At 48.0% G+C, this 15822-nt stretch overlaps 3 protein-coding genes across 18 annotated transcripts in view; 1 reads left to right on the forward strand and 2 right to left on the reverse strand.

The window, feature by feature from the left end:
- Nucleotides 1-158: 158 nt before the first annotated feature.
- On the reverse strand, nucleotides 159-3386 carry LOC144475634 (putative fatty acyl-CoA reductase CG5065). The gene is made up of 10 exons (XM_078191711.1): nucleotides 3223-3386; nucleotides 2935-3150; nucleotides 2423-2671; nucleotides 2211-2356; nucleotides 2025-2134; nucleotides 1771-1963; nucleotides 1439-1687; nucleotides 1186-1365; nucleotides 1024-1104; nucleotides 159-356 (listed from the first exon to the last, which is right to left on the reverse strand). Exons 1-10 carry the CDS (start codon nucleotides 3226-3228, stop codon nucleotides 248-250), a joined length of 1539 nt encoding a protein of 512 aa, XP_078047837.1. The 5' UTR covers nucleotides 3229-3386; the 3' UTR covers nucleotides 159-247.
- On the forward strand, nucleotides 389-8830 carry LOC144475628 (dynein axonemal intermediate chain 7). The gene is made up of 15 exons (XM_078191691.1): nucleotides 389-834; nucleotides 3999-4470; nucleotides 4545-4731; nucleotides 4804-4944; nucleotides 5006-5080; nucleotides 5140-5339; nucleotides 5405-5589; nucleotides 5683-5979; nucleotides 6071-6232; nucleotides 6294-6447; nucleotides 6770-7061; nucleotides 7158-7253; nucleotides 7317-7538; nucleotides 7655-7762; nucleotides 7820-8830. Exons 2-15 carry the CDS (start codon nucleotides 4367-4369, stop codon nucleotides 7958-7960), a joined length of 2364 nt encoding a protein of 787 aa, XP_078047817.1. The 5' UTR covers nucleotides 389-834; nucleotides 3999-4366; the 3' UTR covers nucleotides 7961-8830.
- Syt7 (Synaptotagmin 7) overlaps nucleotides 8011-15822 on the reverse strand; it is a 30341-nt gene continuing 22529 nt past the window's right edge. For all 16 annotated transcript variants that reach the window (XM_078191713.1, XM_078191714.1, XM_078191715.1 and 13 more), the window contains 6 exons: nucleotides 15528-15668; nucleotides 15235-15382; nucleotides 15039-15148; nucleotides 13941-14109; nucleotides 13666-13878; nucleotides 8011-13334 (listed from right to left, as the gene is read on the reverse strand). In XM_078191713.1, coding sequence (XP_078047839.1) covers nucleotides 13234-13334; nucleotides 13666-13878; nucleotides 13941-14109; nucleotides 15039-15148; nucleotides 15235-15382; nucleotides 15528-15668 — 882 coding nt within the window. In that variant the 3' untranslated portion in view covers nucleotides 8011-13233. The remainder of the gene's footprint in view (nucleotides 13335-13665; nucleotides 13879-13940; nucleotides 14110-15038; nucleotides 15149-15234; nucleotides 15383-15527; nucleotides 15669-15822) is intronic.

Here is a 15822-nt window from a genome sequence, read left to right on the forward strand (position 1 = left end):
CAATAATTGGTTTCTATGGCCTATATCAGTGTATCGTCTAGACGGTTAAATGAAGGCTAGCCGCATGCGATTTGGAAATTCCATGAATCTTGTAAGACGTTAGTGAGTCTGTCGCAAGTCGGTCGCGTGTCTCGTGCTAGGAAATCAATCACGGCATCCGATAGTCATATCGTTTTATTTCATGACACCTAATGCCACTGCGTTTCATTCTTCGAAGCAATCGTTATTCGCGGTAATGCCCAACGTCTCAGATCCCGATCAGGCTCAGTACTCCCGTGACGAAGCCAATCTTCCATAGGAACCGAGATACCAGTCCGATCACGATCACGTGCACTAGTCTGTCGAGCCACAGCAGCCTGCAACATATCATCCTATATAGCAAACGTAATCGTACGTTTATTTAGTAGTGTAGTTGCGCAGAGCGGAGGAAACTGGAAAATTGCCACGCTCGGATCATTAAAAATATCGAAGAAAAAGAAAACGTTTCGCCGGGGTTTTCCGCAACTGGTACCACGTATCTCCCCTCCCCTCGCCCTCCACGGTGCCAGCGCCAACAAGTTTGTCTTTATTCACCCACTCCACGGGCAAAGAACAGCGAGTCGCGGCGCTAAGCTGGTGAAGATCGGCGAAGCCGACGTATACATTCGTTTCGAAACGTCTCGTTCACGCGTCTCCCGCGAAGTAAAGAAGTTTCTTCGGAGCGGGAGAACAAGCAGGAAGACTCGTATCAAGGCCGACCGGGTTGCAGCCGCAAATCAGCTAGACGATCGAGCGGGACTAGAGGGAAGGGAGGTCTGCGATCGATCAAACACAGCGCCGAACAACATCGAGGAGGTAGGAACGACACACAAATTCCGCGAGATCCACGGATCGCGCCGAGCTGTCGGCACGATCGCAGACGATTCCCCACGTCTGCGGTCTTACGTATTAATATCGTTAGTTAGCTCGCCGTTGCGCGATCTCTAATCAGGACGCAATATTTATCGCGGCACGTATGAAGAATCGTTTCGAGAACTGCCGTACCTTTCGAGTCGTCGCTTGTTTTCCTCGCTTCGTGAGAAGTCGTCTTTTAGTAAGTAGCGTTTGGCACCCACCAGGGAACTCCTGCGCAACAGATAAAACAGAAAGAATGGTAGCTAAGTGTTCTCGAAGAGCGTCTTGGCGATTGCGAGGACTAGTACTCACTCGAAGAACCTCGGTAAGTTCAAGACCGAGAAATCGAAGCCGAAGATTTTCTTCTCGCCGTGCGGCACTTCATTGGTTAAGAGATCGAGCATTTTACTGTTGCGGAAGACCCAATCGTTGTTGGTAAAATGACTGAGCTGGATCGAGGCCCAGTAGATCTGTTTATGGATATTGGTCAGCCTGCAACAGATATCCGATTCTTCTGAAAATCTGCGAGACGAACTGGCGCGATCAGACAATTTCACTTTCGTACATCGGTTTTTTGCCAGATAACTTCAGAATGCTGTCGATGATCAGCGCTGGTAGGAGGTGAAGCAGCAAGGTCATTATATAGTAAATGACGCGATTGGTCGTTATCGTGGTCCGAGGGTACCAGAGGACCCCGTCGAGGGGCAGCTTCGCGTTGGTCCTCAGACCTAGCGCGATGACCTCCTTAGCCGCAACGCGCATTATTTCATTAGCCGAGCAGTTGTACACATGCACCTCGGGGTCTTTCTCTACCCTAAAATCATTGTTCAACGAACTATATCCTCGGCTCGGATCTCGACTTCGTGATCGAACGAAAACTTGGTTTTCGGATCGTACGTTACCAGTCCTCGCTTCCACGTAGCGACCAGGATAGCTTTGATGGTAACATCGACGGGTATATAATCATTGGTGATTAACGGATCCATGAGGACCACCCTCAGGATTCCCTTCCCGCCACCCACCATCAGCCCGACAGGTCCGTTGAAGTTGTCGATCCAGCCAAACATCGGGTCGTCGAACGTCGAAACCACTGAACAATAGCGTACGATTTTCAGTGCTTTGTCTCGTTCATTTTTGTGGGTGGACCTTACCTATCGACGGTCGAATTATTACGCAGGGCAGCTTCTTCGCATAGTCTTGGACCACCCCCTCGGCCAGTCGTTTGCTGAACGTGTACGTGTTGGGCATGTTACCCACATATCTGCAAGAGAAAAGATTGTCCATTTCGTCCCAGAATCTGGCCGTCGTTGTAGACTGGATCATCCAGAGGGACTTACTTGCTGCTGAACGTTTGTATCACACTTTCATCCACGTTTTCGGCTATCCTTATGATGTCCTCCCAATTAACGACCGATGGATAGGGGATCTCGTCTGTCACGGGTTTGTCACATTGCGAGTAGGCGGTGCTGACGTGTACCAATGACTATTGAAAGTTCGACAATCATTACAGAATGGAAGAATGGCACACGAATCGTTGTTTAATACTTACCACCAAGTTCTTCATCTCGAGTCCTAATTGGCAGATGTCTCTGGTTGAACGGACGTTCGAGATCACGTCCATCTGTAAGTTTTGGTGAAACCGAACATTCGCCGCAACGTGGAAGATCACCGAGACGCGGTCAATGAGCGTTTGTCTGTCTTCGGAAGAAAGGTCCAAGTTTGTCATGGTGCAGTCCCCATAAAGTGGAATCAGTTTCGCGAAGCTGGATGGGTTCTCTTCCCGTAATTTGTCGAACAGCTGGCAATAAGAAAGAAAGCAGTACAGTGTACGCACGATTATAGTCTCGATGTAACTCTTACATTGCTAATGATATCTAAATGAAAACTTAACGGAATGTCTTAATTTGATATTTCTATTTTTTATTATTTCTAATATAGGAATATACAAATACTCGTTAAGTTGTCATTTAAACATCACTAAAAATGTAACAGTACTGTTTGTACCACGCCACTGTATGACGGGGTGAAACAATCGTTCGCGTTACTGTGTTTCGGATTTACCGGCAATGCAATGGCCTTCTTCAATCTCTCCTCGACAGAATAGCCCTTCTTTGGTCGTATCAGCAAAAATATCTCGCGGACCTCGGGGCATGATCTCAGCAATTTCTCGACCAACACTTTCCCCAGGAAACCGAGGCCTCCGGTGATGAACACGCTCCTTCCGGCAAAGAACGAGGCTATCGAGTACCTTGCCATTTTGTTGTTATCGCAAGTCACCTGAATCAGATCTTCCTTATTAATCGGGATTCAAAATCGAAGACGAACAGAGACACTTGTCCGAAAACTTACAGACATGGCGACTTCACCACTGAACTCCGTACACGTTCGATCGTCTAATTCGTGTCACTGCGGGCACGAATCTACTCTGTTTCTGTGTCGCAGCAAATCACGACTGTAGGATTATGCTACTGCGACCAATTTCCCGGAAATGACAACGTAGACGAATGACCCGCGTGTTAGACGATTTCAATACGCTGATTGGAGTTTAAAGGTCTTGATCTGAATGCGCATCCGCTCATTGTTTCTTTCCCCCTGCTAGAGTTCCGGTCTTCGATGTCATAACGTGTTTTGTTTCTATTTCGAAGGTTTCGATGCCAAAGCTGAATAATTCTATGAAATTTTTGCAGTAATCGCATTGCTGTGTCATTTTCTCATACCATTTTTAGAACGTTTTTGCTTCCGCAATTCTTCACGATGTTTACGCTGAAAACGTAGGGACGTATAAGATATATTTAGAAAGTGCACGATGCGTCAGTAGCACCGACGAGAATATTGCCAACAGAAATACGTGACACTGCAAGTTCGGGGCACGGTGTCGTCTGTTTTGATCGCATGGAGGTCATTTGATCGCAACAAATCCTTAAAAACCGATTCACCGGTCATGGAAGCCACGAGCGAAACTCTGATTTCATCTCCCGAGCAAACCGCTTCGGAAGACAGCAAAGATCAGTTATTCTTCACGCCTATGACGTTCTCGGATATAACCGATCAGCAACGTGATTTGTAGGTTAACGATATTTCCTGCTACCTAGAGAAATCGGCACCCCACTTACGGGTCTTTTTAGAGAAATCGCCGACGATCAATCCTCGGGAAAATGGAGTTCCTCGATGGTGTACGACGATGAGGAGTTGGAAGCGTACCAGGAGATGGATTCGAGGACGCAGCACAGAACCTTTAGGAAAGGGTTCGGCGAGACACTGAAGAAGCCACGTCGAATCCTGTCTTTGGTAGAACGGGGACTAAACAAGTCGATGTTTTTAAACGCGTTCATCTAATCTTTTTGGAAAAACTTGGGCGTTCCAGCTGGACAGGTGGCGGGAGATTCAGGTTAATTTCAATATCATCAGCTTTCGTGGCAAACAAGCTCACGTTTGATCTCGAACCGCGCAGAAGTCGTTAGAGAAAACGGTTGCTGCGGCAAGGCCCAGAACCATGGCACGAAAAATGCGTAAAGGCTCGCCGAAAACTAGTCCTACTGTCGAAGATGGCAAAGCCGTCGGAGTGGCTGATGGAGAAGAGCCAGTCGATAACATCAGGTAGATGAATTCCTGACCACCAAGAGATTCCAACCACTCCGAGAGACCGTTCTCCAGACGATTTCTATTTCTAGGCAGAAGATGATAAAGGACATGCAAGAGGAGATCCGAGTGGAACAGTACAACCAGATTCAGTGCAAGCAGCAGGAGGAGCAGCAACTGGAAAAGTACGAGGATCAACTGACCGAGACCAGGGAGGTTCTTGACCATCATTGGTCAGCATTTGCTGAAGACGCTCGGAACTTGCAGGAGCAGGAAAACGTTGGTACCCCGACTCCAAAAACCTCGAGAAATTGCCTGATTGGGAATTTGCATTTTCGGCGACTCTTTCAGTGGGACAGATACATGACCTGCGACGGACTCCCGGATCCCGGCTCGTTGTCCGACCTGAACACGTTCCTGTTCGTCTGGACAATGGAGAACAAGGATGTGGACATAGACACGGTCACGGGAATATGCAACGTGATCACCGACGTAGGTCAACCACGAACCAGAAAACCGAGCGAAATCGAGTATCTGTAGTGTTTACTTACAGTTGTTGGCCAAGCTGCAGAGGATTGTTCGATTCTCCGACAATTATTCCAAGCAGCACGACGACGAGTATGAATCGGTGAGTGCCGAGAAATTCCTTTTCCGACAAATCGTTTGCTACCACGGTTCGACACATAGATCGCGAGGGAGCTTCGTACCAAGCTGCAGTGCTGGATCGATCTCGCCTGCTATCGGTTGTTGCGGAACATCGAGGCGAACATGATCAGGGAGGACATGAGGACGTCCAGATACGTGCGCGAGTCCAACCAGATGGTGTGCTGCGTCTGGGCGCCGATAGTTCTGCCGGTCGGCATGAAACGGTTCACGGATAAAGACAGGTACTTGAAGTTTCGCCATTCGAGTTTCACGTTCGCTTCGTCGTCCTACCATCTCCACGGTACAGAAAGGCGATCGAGGTGACGTTCAACGAGATCAAGCTGACGGTCAAGCTGCCGGTGGACTTGGACTGCCACTGTATGGCGATCCGTGGGCTCTGGCTGGCTTACGATCACTATTCCGTCGAGACCGAGTCCCGTCGCATGCCGGAACTCCCAGCGGAGCTCAGAAATCCCTGGGACAAGGCTCCCGGTACGTTTTTCTCGGCTCGAAATAGCTTAGCGGGGAAAATAGCTTAACGGAGAGACGATTTCCCCGATAAAACGCGTCGGTATCGAGCTACAGATCTTCTCGAGTTCGCGAGGACGGAGTATCGCGAGAAGCTTCGGATATGGGAGGAGCAGGCCGAGGAACGCCGACTGCGACTGGAGGAGAAGAAGACTATATTGGAGAAGATAGAGAATCCGCCGGCTTTGCCGAGCGCCCGCAGGGGAGGGAAGCGCGGCAAGAAGCAGAAGAGACCAAAGTCTGCCAGGAATAACGTGTCGGAGTTCGAGCAGACCTTGGAGCGGGTTTTGCCCACCGACGGAGATCTATTGCCGTACCTACCGACGCCCAACGAGGTCGTTAGACAGCGGGAAGGTAACAAACGGCGACGGCTACCATCAGAAAGAATTTTAACCGTAACGAGTTCTAGGATTTTTCTTTGAGAAAGTAGTTTCTCCCGTTTCAGAAGAGAACAGGAAAGAGGTACGCAAGTTACTATTCACTCGGTGTGGTAAGAACGAGGTGAACCTGAGGAAGTACACTGTCCTCGGCGGTGTGTTCCGCGTAGATCTGATCCACCAGCCGCCGCAGCCCAAGGATCTTGGGGAGGACACTAGTTTGACTACCCGTGAGTACAGCGTTGTATAAAACATTCGCTCGTGCTATCGAACGATGTACGCAATTTGCAGTGGAATTGCCAAAGGAACCGCGGTTCGCCGTGTTCTCGAGACGGTACGAGCCTCCGCAGCCAGCACCGGACTCTGAAAGAACACCGGAGGTGATCGAGGCTGAAATGAAGGCTCTCGAGACCGCGATGGAGTCGCTGCTCTTGATCACGGTGCAGTTAGTATTCTATTTTCATACGTTAGTGAAAACAGAAATGAATTGTTTCTGTTGGAGGATGCAGTACAAGCGATTTTATATCTAAATGTTTTACCATCGTTGAGTAGATATTCATGATCCGACGTTGCTGCGCATATGCGATCTTCGTGCCATCGGTTACAACAGAAACCAGTTACCTCTGTTAGAAGATAATGTACAAGCGGTTCCGTATCTAATTGTTTTATCGCCCGGCATACATCATTTGCCCATACATTAAATAGTCATGATAGGATTCTAGTTCCTCTCGAGCTGCTCGGAGTTTTTCTGAGCAATCAATCGTTAGGTTACCGGACACGGTGTTCTGGTTCGAGCCGCCACTTGTAGCGCATTGGATACCCGAGAAGAAGATCTGGTCGACGAGAGACATCCATGATATCAAGTACAACGAGGAGAAGCAGATGATCGCGTTCAGAAGCGGGAAACTGGGCGTCCACGGCTTGGCCGCGAACAAGTTTGCGAATCTGCCGTTTCAAAGCTGGGAATTGAAGCCGGAAGTGCGGAAGAACGGTCGGAATTTTGGCGGAGTTGTCCTAAACGTGACCGCCGCAACGATTCAAGCCGAATTTGTGGTCAGAGTAGGTTGCCAATTGGATTTACGTTTTAGCACGTCCGTATACAGTATTGTTGCGGCGACGCGAAATAACGAAGTTTCGTGTGAATTGCGATCGCAGGAGGATCGAGTTTGCCTGAATTCGTTCGCAGGCGGCTCAACGACGCCTTTGAAGCAAATGCTCGGCGAGTTTTTCGAGCTGGACGCACTGGTTGAGGTATAAATGTTTTCGGAACGGCTCGTCGGTTGTGTTGCGAACGGAATTTTTCTGTTTTCGCAGCGAATGCAGCGTATCGGCTGCGACCTGTTTCCTGAACGGGACGCAGCCAGTTACTTGAAGGGCTTGCCAATGAAGCATCCGGTCGCGGAGAAACATCTGCGCGACTGCATGGCACTGTTGTCCACCAGCTACGTGTTCGCTTGGTCCCGCTGGAACGCGACCAGGAGTTTCTGGGAGATCGTCGTGCAGTTCAAAGAGGTGCACGGCTGCGTTGCCAAAGAGGTAACGACGCTACTGCGTTAACTGTCTAACGAGGATGCACCTAGAATCGAAATGCACGGCTAGAAAGTAGCGGTAGACAGCAACAGACTGAGCAATCAATGTCTCGATCTTCTTAGCGCACGAATTTAATGCTGCTGGTGTCACCGTGGCGTACGATGCGCGTGCGCTGCACCGAGGTCAGCCCCGAATTCACCGATCTGCCACTGGAGGACGAAGACAACAAGGTAGATCGTCGAACTATGGTTTGAACCAATGGACCCTTAAGTCTACGTTACTTACAGTTCTACGCCGACCTGTACCAGCTGGCCACGAACACCGCGGGTATCAAGACCCGTATTCTTATCGAACAGATCTCGTTCAAACTGGTATCGACGGTTGCACAACTTCTCGAACGCACCAACGTGATCAGCATGTCCTCCTGAAGAAACTGTTGGACCCGGGATTTGCTAACGATATTGCATGATACGAGTCATTTTTTCCAAATGAAATCCATTTTATTCGAATACGTGACGTATCTCGAGCATAAAGCGATATTCAGGAAATAATATACGTCTCCGTTCGATCTGCAGTTGAACGCAAAACGATATCTCGAAGGAAACACACACAGCGATATCGAGATTACGGCTAAGCGGCAATTAGAGTTAATTGATGCGCTTCGACGGGTGGTGTCGAAAAATGGGACCGGGATTGGAATGCGGGAATGAGGAACGGGTTTCTGGTGGGATGATGGTCCGAGGGACTGGGAGGAAGGTAACAATAGGGAACACTACGATACGGAAGTGTTCGAGTCGTCGTCGTTGTAGTCGCTGTCGTTATGGTCGTCGTTGACGTCATCGTGAACCCCATAGCCATGGCTAGGCGTCAGCGGCAACAGGCGATGCCGCCCGTTGCTACCACCGCCGCCGGAAACGCGACATCGTTCTAATATATTAATTACGTTTGCCTCGCCATTTTTTCTGTTCCCCATTTAACATCCACGAGTACATAGATTAATTGTTTGATCTGTTTCTTTCGATACGATCGAGTTTTTTTTTTAACGTATGTGTACGCAATACGAAGCTAAAAAATATACAGTGATGCTAACCCAGATCTACACTCGAACACGCGGAAGAGCAGTCGGCTTTCGACTTTCGATCATCGCTGCGCAAACGCCATCTTGTTCGGCTAATCCTTGGATTCTTCGATCGCCTCTTCCGCGTGTGCAGCGAACATAGGCCGCACCACTTTGTATCCGCTACATTCTCTAACTACGTGTTTCCCTATATTCTTTGCCACCTTCGTCCCGACCGTTTGATATGCGTTCCAAATCGCCACGTACCTTTCTTCTTTTTTTTTTTTACATTTTTATCTGCTCTTTTGTTTTTCTCGTTTGGTTACTTTTCTATCACACTGTAGCAGCGTTGCATTTTACGAAAATATCAACGCCTGTGCGCTCTTCCCGATTTCTCTATCTTTGCTCCCCACTCTCTCCCCTCTAATCTCGCGCTAAACATCACGCATACTAATCACAATCGTACTAAAATGCACGCTCGCATACACACATATAGACACGTGTGCACGCACATGCAGGCACACGCGCGCGCACAACTGAAAACAGACGATGCATTGATTCCGTCAGACTAGCTTTCTCCTTCTCGCTCTCTCTTCCGCCCCCTCCTCTCTCTCTCTCTCTCTTTCTCTCTTTCTCTCTACGCGCACACAGTCGTCACCACCTATCATTCTTTTTACTTTCTTTTGTTTCTTTTTTTCTTAACTTTGTCAGCTTTTGTCTCGTTGCTTTCGGACCGGTACTCGCGCGCACCGCATCTCGAGAATCCGAAAGAACGAGGAGAGGCCGAGCGATCGTTATCGTTTTTTCCTCCCGTATACCCTCATCCCTTACGAACGAACTTAGGGTTCACGCGTTGCCTCGCAGAAACACAGTGTTACCGATTTTTTGTCTAGCTGAACCGCACCGCTTGATCTCGCTCGGATCCGATAACGGGATTCCATCGCTGCTAAGCTCGTAAACGTCGAGCAACGACGCGTTTTCTCTCGCGCGTATTAAAATCCTATTAAACGCTCGCTAAAACGTTATCGCAAACTCGAACTTGATTCGTAAGCTGTTTACGATTGAGGTAATCCATGGTATAAGGCCCAATTCTCATCCAGTTCGAACTATAACGCGTACTTAGCTGAATATCCTACGTATCTCGACGATTCGTTTGGCTCTAAAAATCAGTTTAGAATTAACGCGCGTTCTAAGATCGCGACGGAACAGTGTGTGTTTTTCTTTTATTACGTTTTCTGTTTTTTTGGTTTTCTCATTAAATCGCAACATTCCCTACCGATTGCTCGACCGACAAATCACCTGGCTTGTGTTCGATGATCGCCGCTGGATAATGAACCACTGGCCGTCGCTGTGTCGTTGGTTTACGCCCGGTGCGGCACAGGCACGGTCGGCGGCCATTTTGTCGCTCTTTCCGGGCTACCTCCGTCCGTGCCCGGTCCTAAACGCTGAACAGATATTCTCGCGATGCGCTTGAAGGCTCGCAGTTATTCTCTTCCCCCTTTTCTTTCTCCCTCCCTCCCTTTCTTTCTTCTCTCCTCTCTCTTTCTCTCTCTCTCCCTCACTCTCTCTCTTTCTCTCTCTCTCTCTTTCTCTTTCTCTTTCTCTCTCTTGTTCGACTTGGCCTCTGTCGTCGATTAGAGATTTTGGCACTTGATTCGATGATGCGCCAGCGCGCACGTTACCAAAATGGGTCGCAAACCACCGGAAGCGGACGCGCGAGCGTTTCTTTCGTCGTCGTCGACGAGCAAGCTCGGTCGCGCGAGGACGAACGCCGACTATGTCAATTATATTGCAGCGCAAGATCGAACGCCATCATTCAAACTTTGAATGTTTAGAGGAACCAGGGTCTCGGCTCGAGCGGCATCATTTTAAACGCGCAACGTTCCTTCGTAACGTCGCGCGGGAACTAACCTCTTCTCAACGTCGAGACGCGCGACGCTACAGAGGGAACGCCCCGATACACATTGGACTATGACATACAAACGTTAGTCTAACGGTTTCCCTTTGTGCTAGAGGATACTTGGGTGTACACAGATGCGATGCGTGTACGTGCGGATGTGTCCGAATCCTGGCAAACGAGTGTCGCGTTGCGCGCGTCGTACCTCCGAGCATAAACAGAGTGAGAACGCAGGTTGCAATCAGTTGCAATTGGTTGCAATCGTTTGTAATCAAATGCAATCGCCTGGTGTCGAAGTATCGTAAATGTTCGGAGACGAGGCTCGAGCGTTCGCGACGGAGAGATGCGATCGACAGATCTTTCTGGCTACGAAAGATACTCGACAACGTGTACGGTGCTCGCGGTGCTCGGAGTAACGGTGCGACCGTGCATATTTCGAGTCGCGCACGCATCTGTCCGTGTCTCTACGGAGCGTCGACGCTCTCGTGATCTCGCACGCTGTACTCGTTCTGGCGCCGTGTCCTCGTTTTAGTTTCTGTTTCGTGTGTATATTGTTTGACTCTGTTGTGCGGTGTCTGTTGAACCGCGCACGCAAACGCTAACGCAAACACTAACGCAAACACTAAACGCAAAAACCCCTAAACGCAAACACTAACGCAAAGACGCAGACGCAAAAATTGCACACGCACACTCATGCTCCCCGAGCGCAAACATGTTTTGTTTTTTCTTTTAAATGGTTTTTCGCTTTTTTTTCTCTTTGCTCTCTGTTATAGCTGTTTTATCATCTCAAGTTTGTATGCGTGCGACGCGGGATCTCGGCCCGCGCGCGCGCGGAAACACGGGTTTTCTTTTTGCGATCACTGTCTGATCGGTACTACGGTTTTATCGTCAATAACAGCAAACTAGTTTGGATGTGTAACGCTTAAGATTAATTCAGGGTATAACACCGATCACAATTTTATCGTCGCTTCCAAAAAACTCCGACTTTGTCGATACAAAAGTTCCGTCAAAAATATCGCTGCTTTATCGTTTTCTACTAGTAAGAATTCAACATTGTGTTCCGGTGTCCCGTTCCGATCGATCGTCAAATTTCAGTTTGCGACGTTCGATGGTGAAAGAGGAAAGAGGAGAGAGAGAGAGAAAGAGAGAGAGAGAGAGAGAGTGAAGAGGGGAGAGTGTGTGTGTGAGAGAGAGAGAGTTAGACAGAGATTATTGACAAAGATGAACAATATGTGGGTGGGGAAAATTCTGGACAGAATAGAATAGAACATAATAGGTAAGAATAGAATAGAATAGAATAGAATAGAATAGAATAGAAGGTGGAACAGGAAGGACGACTGCGACAATACGAGAAGATTCGACCGTTCAAAGATGCGCAGACGATACGCAAGCGGACGCGAGATGGTTGTGAGATGGAGGAAGACGGTAAAGAGACTCGAGCAAAGAAAATAGATTGCAGATTTCATCGAATCGATGAGTAGTCGAAGCTCGTTTCGGATCAACCACGGACTCTTCGGCCGCGGGCAGAAAGAGCGCGAAAGACAATATTTGTTCATTTGAAAGACGCGTCCGCACAAACGAGGCTTCCCTCCCATTCACAATGCTGGAATCGAAAGACACCGGATAATACGAGACATAGAAAATGCTTAGTCGCGTCGAGTCAACGGGTATTCGAAGCAACGGTATTACGTACTCGGTACGTACTTACGCGTGCAAAACAGCCATAAAAATAACGTTCGATGTAAATGTCAATAAAGTCGCGAAAGTAACATCGATCGGTCGCTGTTCGTCGAGCGTCTTGGCCGCTCGATTTACGTACGTATACGTCGCGCGGCACGCAATCTTGCGTGGAAAACGAGCTCGTTAACGTACGAGTCAAAGGTGAATTCGATACACTTTTGCCGAGAGTCGTTGTCGCGCACTAAAAAAGATAGAGAGAATGAGATATTCGTGAAAAGGGGGAGCGGAAACAAGAATAAGATAGATAAATGGGTAGATATGTAGATAGATAGATAGATAGATAGAGAGAGAGATAGAGAGAGAGATAGAGAGAGAGAGAGAGAGAGAGAGAGGGAGAGAGAAAGAGAGACAGAAAGAATGATTGAGAACAGAACGACCGGAAGTATCCTGGTGACCGGGAACGAACGAAATGTACTGACGTCGATACGAGAACGAGTCGATCGCAAAATGAAGGAGTCGACACGGTTCAAACGGAAATCGAGTTCGCCTCACGGAATTCTTCTCGTTCGATTCGAAACCATCTACTAGAATATCTTGATCCGTCTGCTCGGTCCCGTACCGTTCTATTTCCGATCCTATCCAATCCTACGTCCGAAACCGATTCGAACCGATTCGATCCGTCTCGTCTCGAGTCTCGACTGCGAGGAACTCCCGATTCGAAGTCCCTCGAAATTTCATTCCGGTTTCTTCCGCGAGGATAATTTAACCGTGAAAGAAGACCGATATTTACCGATCGCCGACGACGCGATTATTCGTCCCGTGAAAAACGCAACAACGGAAAACGTACACGTTTTTGGTCGACGTTCGGACCCGAAACCGAGACGACTCGACGCGTTGCAAGTCGAGACGATTTCAGTCGGTATCGCATCGTCGGAAGACAAGGAATATTTCAGAGTTTAGCAAGGTTCGAGAGACCGGGAGGTACTGGTTCAAAGGTATGACGATGAATTCGCTCCCGCGAAATCCAAGAGTCGCGTGCGCCTACGTTTTTTTTAACTTCCGCCCCTTTACTCCGGCTTGAGCCGGTGCCACTGGACGATTGTCTGCCGTGGCTTTGTGATCATGTCCTGCCAGTGTTTCGTTTCGTTCGCCCCGCTGCCGTTCTTCCCTGTAACCAAAGACCGGACAAGTTCTAGAAAAAAGCTATACAACCAGCACAACTTTTGCACAAGCAAGCTCAATTTTCAATCGCGATCTCTGCGATAATTACATGGTCGTGCAACCTGAATGAAAACCGAGGCACCATCGCTTTTATTGGAAAAGATCATTCGATCTATTTATTCAGTCTCGGAAGGGAGAAAGCGAGCTATAAGTAGAAAATATCTATAAGCTTTAACGAAGCAGCTCTCGCACATGAGACACAATGAGAGCTAAAATAATTCCGACCAGCTTTCCCGTATAAATAGTCCCGGTGAAAGGCGATATCCGAATCAGCTTACCTGCCAACTGAATTCGGCCGATCAGCTCGTTTCTTCCGATATTATCGAAGTCCATGACCATAACGTCCAATGAACACTCTCGAATCTTCTCCCAGGGAACGTTGAAAGAGAACGCCTCGTTGAACACCGGATCCAAAGTACACTTAAATATAGGGGTCTTCCGTTTCTCGATCCTCTTGTCGCCGAATTGCAACCAGACCTTCACGTACGGATCTGCGGATAGAGGAACGGTCATCGATGCAGTCGTTCCGAGTAACGACTGCCCGCGTGCTCACCTGATTTTCCATTGATGTCTTTCGCTTTGAGATTCCTCGCTTTCAGCAACGTTAAAGTCAGCACGGAGTTGCTCGGATGGTAGCACAACGAGCACAACAATTCCCCGCACTTGTCCTTCGCCGGAGGCTTCAGAGCCTTCCAGAATGAGGGTTTCTCCGAAAAGTCGACCTACGGCAATCGAATCGATCAGCGAATTTGCGAACGTCGACGCGGGCGCGGTCAGGCGCGGTCAGTGGCGGTCATCGGCGGTCATCTATAGCTACACAGTCGGACATTTAGCATAGTCCGAGGCTAGACAACTACCCACATATCGCGCATTTTGCCCAAAACCCAATATCGAGAATAATAAGGGTGCCGAGAGCCGAATAAAAAGCGCCACAACGTTATTATCAATCGACCGAGGGTTGTTTGACCCTGCCGAACGGTGTCGGTTGCTTCTTGAACAATATGGAGACTACGGGGACTATCAGGGTCTTCGAATAAATTTTGTGGCTTCCGGGGTCAAGATACAATCAAAAGCCTCTAGTGTCGTTGGCGCGTTTGCAATTTACGAAATCATTTCGTCACGTTAGACATCAAAAACAGATGGCAATAGAATTATACAGTAGTCTTTCCGATAGTAAGCTATACAGAAATTGTCTCACGGACTCTGCTCCCTTATATAACTTGATCGTTTCAATGAATTCAATGAAATATTACTTGCAAATGTTACACGGTTTACGAATTTATATAATATAATATCAATTTTGTTATTTCGTCGATGGAATGTCTAAAGCATTCAAGTGCATTTGCCCTACAATTAACTGTTTCTGAGATATATAATATTACTCTTTTAAACAAGAAATAATACACAGTATTTTCATGAAAATAAATATCACAAACAATTCCTCTCGATACGTGAAAAGCGAACAAACAAACATCACGCAATTACCTTCAAATACACTGTAATGTAGCGGGACACGATGAACGAGATTTGTTCAGACCAACAGGTTTTACCAATTGTAAATAATGTGTAGCAATAATATAGATTGAGGGGTTCTTATTCGAGGGATTTTGAAAAGTATTTACACGAACATCGGCATTAATGGTAATTGTACCTGGCAGAGCGGTAGGAATATCTCGCCGATTGAATCATCCCTCGAGAATCGGTCGTAGTCGAACACGTGTAAGTGCAGTACTCTGCTCTGCAATTTCTGAATCGGGAAACCTATAAACAGCGAATGAATAGCGTACACAGCGTAAACGGTCGAGACGCCTCGGCCAGTCGTACGACCACGATCGTTTTCAGTTTACCTTCGAAGTAAAACGTTTCGTTCCAACGCGGATTGAGCGTGCGCCTCTTTATTTTGGTCTCGAGTCGATGCTTCTTGTCCGGCAGAAGGGTGACACGAACGTAGGGGTCGGACGTCCCGGACAGATCCTTCGCCGGCAAATCTTTGCCCTGCAATCAAACAAATCTATATGTCTCTTTGTCCTTCGGTTTCGTCTCGCTTCTTTCGTTCCTCGTATCTTTATTGTAATGCCGAAATCGACGGGAACGACAAGTGCACGCGACAAAAGTAAATGCTGTTGGAGAAGTCACTGACTTGTATGATACGAAGAATAAGCGTTGTATTTTGGAAATCGTACTCCAGGCTGAAGTGTATTTGACCGACGTTCTCGCTGGGCTCCGAGTTGTCGATGTACATGTCGACCAACGACATGGATCTGCTCTGCAGGAATGCTTTCTGGAAAAAAAAGAGAACGGAAATCGATCGTTGTTTTCTTTTCATCGTCACCTTATCTTTGGCCAACAATAAGGTTTGGGTGTCACGCGAATCTCCGTTATCCTGTCAACCCTCCGACCAAGAAAGAATAATATTAGGATGTTCTATAACCAAT

Source organism: Augochlora pura, chromosome 10, assembly GCF_028453695.1.
Source record: "Augochlora pura isolate Apur16 chromosome 10, APUR_v2.2.1, whole genome shotgun sequence".
Classification (NCBI taxonomy): domain Eukaryota; kingdom Metazoa; phylum Arthropoda; class Insecta; order Hymenoptera; family Halictidae; genus Augochlora; species Augochlora pura.

Excerpts from the sequence above, each read along its gene's own strand:
- LOC144475634 (XM_078191711.1), bottom strand. Across the intron at positions 2,357-2,422 it reads TCGAGATGAAGAACTTGGTG|TCATTGGTACACGTCAGCAC; the intron begins GTAAGTATTAAA and ends AACTTTCAATAG. Across the intron at positions 357-1,023 it reads AACAAGCGACGACTCGAAAG|GCTGCTGTGGCTCGACAGAC; the intron begins GTACGGCAGTTC and ends GATATGTTGCAG.
- LOC144475628 (XM_078191691.1), top strand. The coding sequence starts at position 4,367 with ATGGCACGAAAAATGCGTAAAGGCTCGCCGAAAACTAGTCCTACTGTC. Across the intron at positions 4,471-4,544 it reads GAGCCAGTCGATAACATCAG|GCAGAAGATGATAAAGGACA; the intron begins GTAGATGAATTC and ends TTCTATTTCTAG. Across the intron at positions 4,732-4,803 it reads ACTTGCAGGAGCAGGAAAAC|TGGGACAGATACATGACCTG; the intron begins GTTGGTACCCCG and ends CGACTCTTTCAG.